This window comes from Fulmarus glacialis, unplaced genomic scaffold (assembly GCF_000690835.1).
Source record: "Fulmarus glacialis isolate BGI_N327 unplaced genomic scaffold, ASM69083v1 scaffold35452, whole genome shotgun sequence".
NCBI lineage: Eukaryota > Metazoa > Chordata > Aves > Procellariiformes > Procellariidae > Fulmarus > Fulmarus glacialis.
The window spans coordinates 5,382-9,509 of NW_009196528.1; the positions used below are offsets into that span (position 1 = coordinate 5,382).

Genomic DNA, 4,128 nt, shown 5'->3' on the forward strand with positions numbered 1-4,128 from the left:
AATACTGGATGAAAGATTTTACCACGTTTTTTCTGGCAGAGTGTCCTGTCGTGACCAATGCAAATACAGTAATTGTGGCTTGCCTTAAGGATCATTATGCCTGAAATTCAAAATATTTCCTGGTTGTACTCTCCTTTTCTCGTTATAACGTTTTCCACACAGCGTAACTTCAACCCGTTGTCCCCTGCCCAGTCACTCTGCTCTCCTAGATCCCGAGCGTACGACACCCTGTATGTCGTACATCCAGCCATCATACTTGTTACCAGGTCTGTGACTTTTGGCACAGGATCAGCTTTCTAATACTCGACAGGATCAGGCATTTGTCTGCCCTGAGGGATCCTGAATACTGCCCGTTGCCAGAGCATGAGTTTCTGTGCTCTGACTGCTGCTCAGATCAGGTCGTTTGGACTCAAAGCACACGCTGTGCTCTGGCTCGGTCCCTCGTGGGGACACGGGGGACACTGGGGTGCAGTCATGCTACAGAGCAGACCTGCCATGGGCAACCAAGCCAACAGCAAATAAAAAATCAATTAATTGGTCGTTTAGCATTGTCCTCTGTAACCTGCAGAACTAAAATCAGTTTTCTGACTTTTATCTTTAAACATTTGAATACAATTTAAAATCCTTGCAAGAAATAAGAGCTGCTAACCTCCGTCCCAGTACTGCGTTTCGAAGCCATATCCTTTTATCCTTTCACAGCAATAGTCTCTATTGCTTATGAAAAGTAATTTGTCAGGAAATGTGTTATTTTGTGAAGAAAATACAACACCGTATTTTCATCTTTGGCACAGAACTATGAAATGAAAATAATTATTTTCTAGGCAGTTTAATTGATTTGAATTGTTCCTACAGAAGACTTAGTTCCTATATAGTAGTCGCAAGCGGCTGCGTGGTATTTATTTGCTGGCTGGGGTTAAACCACGACACTGTATAGATTGCCGAATGCTTTAGAAAATAAAAGGAGAAAATGTGTTGAACGCTCCGTAGCTAGCTACAGACGTATACAGATATTTTAGATTAAAGAATCTTTTTGGTTTGTACCATAAGTAAAGAAAAACCTAAATCCCCTTGCTAAAATTAAGACAATCTCTGTGCTCACTCAGAGCATGTGGAGATCACTCTAGGTCTGTGCCCTCTTCAGGCATTCAGTTAAACATTTGCTGATTTGTTAAATTCATTCCCATTTAGCAAATAAACTTAAGCACGTTACTTCTCATGAAATCTGTGGGCTTAAGCTTGGACAAAATTAGGTCTCTCCTAATACTTCCCTAACTCAGCCTTTCCCATCTTACACTGGCGCTGTTTTGTGGGGTTTAGCGGCTCATACGGTGAGCCCAGGAGCAAAGGTCACTCAGCACAGCGCTCTTCGCAGTGCTGGAAATAGAAGCGAGAGAGTAGTACGCTGGCTGTGCCCGTGTAGGACTGGCACAGCAAGGCTGGTTTCGCCTTGTACCTGCACCCGAGCCCGATGAATGCTCTTTCCTTTGAACTTCCAATGCACTTGGTTATGGCCTCTCTTTCCAGGCTGCATTTTGATTTTCCACGCATTTTCTCTTCTTTTAATGCTTACCTGCCACCCTCTGCTGAAGCCACCCATGCCCAAGCTCTGCACGGTACATCAGAGAGATCTTGCACGTAAGAAATCCCTGACAGTAGCAATCCTTATGTATTATATATTTGCATCCCCACGTAACCTTAGAATTTCCTGCTTTTCTCTGTTTTAGTGGCAATAGTCGCATTTTTGTTATTTGAGACCATCTGCCAAATAAAATTACTTAAAGCTTACATCTGCTCTACCATTTCCTGGTTTTAGCCTGATGCAACCGAACCTGATTTCAAGGGTGTTACTTTTAGTTTATAGTAGTCAGTGCAGGATCAAATGTATGGCATTCAGAGAGGCCGCAGTTCTGCAAACATTTTTTTTCCTCCTTTCCTCTGAGATGTCTGAGTTACCGTATGCAGACTACATCTGGTATCTGAGCTATATGGGGCAAACCTGGCAGGGCAATTGTGCTGTGGAGGTTGTGGTAGAAGCAGAATTTAGCCAGGAACAGCTAGCTTTATCCCTACAGGTGTGTGTTCATCTGTCTACCCATGCTTTAGCCATATATGCATTTTATCCTATCTGCTTGTCACTATATAATCATATTAACACCATTTCCCATAAACTGTAGACTGGCACTGGGATATCTTCACAAGTCTTTTTCTATACTTCTGTAAAAGTGCTTTTTAACAGCTTATGAACATTTTTTTTTGAGCCAAAATAATGTTTCCAAGTCATTCACATGTGCAAGAAGTGCTTTTATTTTTGCCTTAAGTGAAAGACATCAAGGTCTGTAAAAAGCTGAGCGGAAAATAGTGCTCTACCTTACAGCAGGCCGGAAAAACAGCTGGCGATCACGGCTCAAAAGTCCCACAGTTAATAATCTTGCAGTCTACCGTAGGCCTTTCATTATACGTAGGTACGGCTTCCAGTCTCTGGAGGACCTCCGTGCCCTCGATCAGTTGCCTAGAGGAGGGAGAAAGTGCAGATAGGATCCATCTCTGTCTGGAGCCAGCTCCGCAGCCTCCAGCTTGTGCGGGGCCGTAAGAAACCCAGGCACCGGTTTCCTAGTGACAGGCTGCACCCGCTCTGCTCTTTAAAGAGTTGTTCTTTGCAATGGAGTGACAAACGCCATCAGTTCTTGATTAAGCAGCCACTCGTTAGCACTTTAGGAGAGATGAAAATGCTATGGCTTTATGTAGCTACACTTATTTAAAGAAATAAGCGTTTTGCCATGTGCCCTGGCTACAAATGGCCGTTACTTTTGAGGAGAAAGAAGTCAAGAGGCACGCTGTCAGAAGTGTTAGAAGCAACTCCCTGAGAAATCTTTCGTTTCCTTCTTTCGCAAGGCCAATCTGAATCCTGAAAACAGTCCAACATTTTGCAATCTTTACGATTTTCAGCCTGTCCCGCTCCCACGCTGCAGGAGCACAAGTTGTGCCTCCTGCAGGCACCGGCACGGCAATGGATGCCAGCAGTGCTCTGGAAAGCTTCGTACCATACCCCGTCCCATCCCACCCCATCCCATCTGCCACAGTGGTGCCAAGTGGGGAGGACATTGCAGGCAGCCCTTGCCCAAGCAGAGCCGACAGAAGGACCGAGCCAGCATAGGGCTGGAAAGTGCCTGACTCTCCTCCTCGTACGCTGTGGCTGCTTTTTGCTCCCTCGGGATTCAACTCCCACTCAGCTTTAAGAGGGCTTGGCTATAAGATCATGGATCCCACACCTTTCAGATTACACAGAGCCAGTGGCGAGGCTGAAACCTGAGGTGAGCGCCGCTGGTTATAAATATATCCAGCCAGCAATCGCTTGTGGTTTGTTCTCTGTAGGTTAGACAGTTGTGCTTTTTGCTTCCTTTAAAAATGCTGTCTTTCTCCATGATGTGATTACATGGAAATTGCACTGTGAATTTCTCACTCTGTGGTAATACATACATATTTTATTCTCTTACATCAAGCAAACTGCTCAGAGCAATAATCTTCCTTATTACATGCCTGAAAATCTAAAAATCTCAACAGGGCCAGCCCTATGCACTGACTTACTGAGAACAAACTCCCAGCATGCATTCGCTAAAATAATTTCTTTCCGCTCATGAGAGCAGAGCAGAGCCTGGAGGCTTTGCTCAATACCCCCTGTCCATCGGGGCCCACCTCCGGCTGACACCGAGCTATGCATCCATCAATTTGTAGCCTTCGTCCTGGAGAGGCCCTGGCAGCTTTGTCGGAGAGTTTTCCGGCTTGAGCAAGCCAGGCCAGGGCAGAGAAAGGGAGGAATGGGTGTCGTTAGGTACTTCAAATCTGACTTATCCATTCCCCCCAGCCAGAGGCATCCGCGCTGGGGCGGCCATAGGGATTTCATGGACGCTTCCTCCCGGGCAGCAGTGTCCTGCGGGGCCAGGGCAACCTCCCATGCAGTGCAGCGGTGGCAAGCTTGTGTGTACCTACCCGAAAGCCACGTATTTTTTGTCCAGGTAGGGAGCTGGCTGGAGGGTGATATAGAACTGTGAGCCATTGCTGTGGCGGCCCTTGTTGGCCATCCCAAGGACCCCTCTTCCCTTGTGACGGACGGAGAAGCTTTCATCTAGG

At 46.2% G+C, this 4,128-nt stretch overlaps 1 protein-coding gene across 1 annotated transcript in view; it reads right to left on the minus strand.

Moving 5' to 3' along the window:
• Window positions 1-2,397: 2,397 nt before the first annotated feature.
• Window positions 2,398-4,128, minus strand: part of PPIL6 (peptidylprolyl isomerase (cyclophilin)-like 6) — a 16,663-nt gene continuing 14,932 nt past the window's right edge. The window contains exons 8-9 of the mRNA XM_009572227.1: window positions 3,988-4,123; window positions 2,398-2,509 (exon numbers count right to left, since the gene is read on the minus strand). Coding sequence (XP_009570522.1) covers window positions 2,398-2,509; window positions 3,988-4,123 — 248 coding nt within the window. The remainder of the gene's footprint in view (window positions 2,510-3,987; window positions 4,124-4,128) is intronic.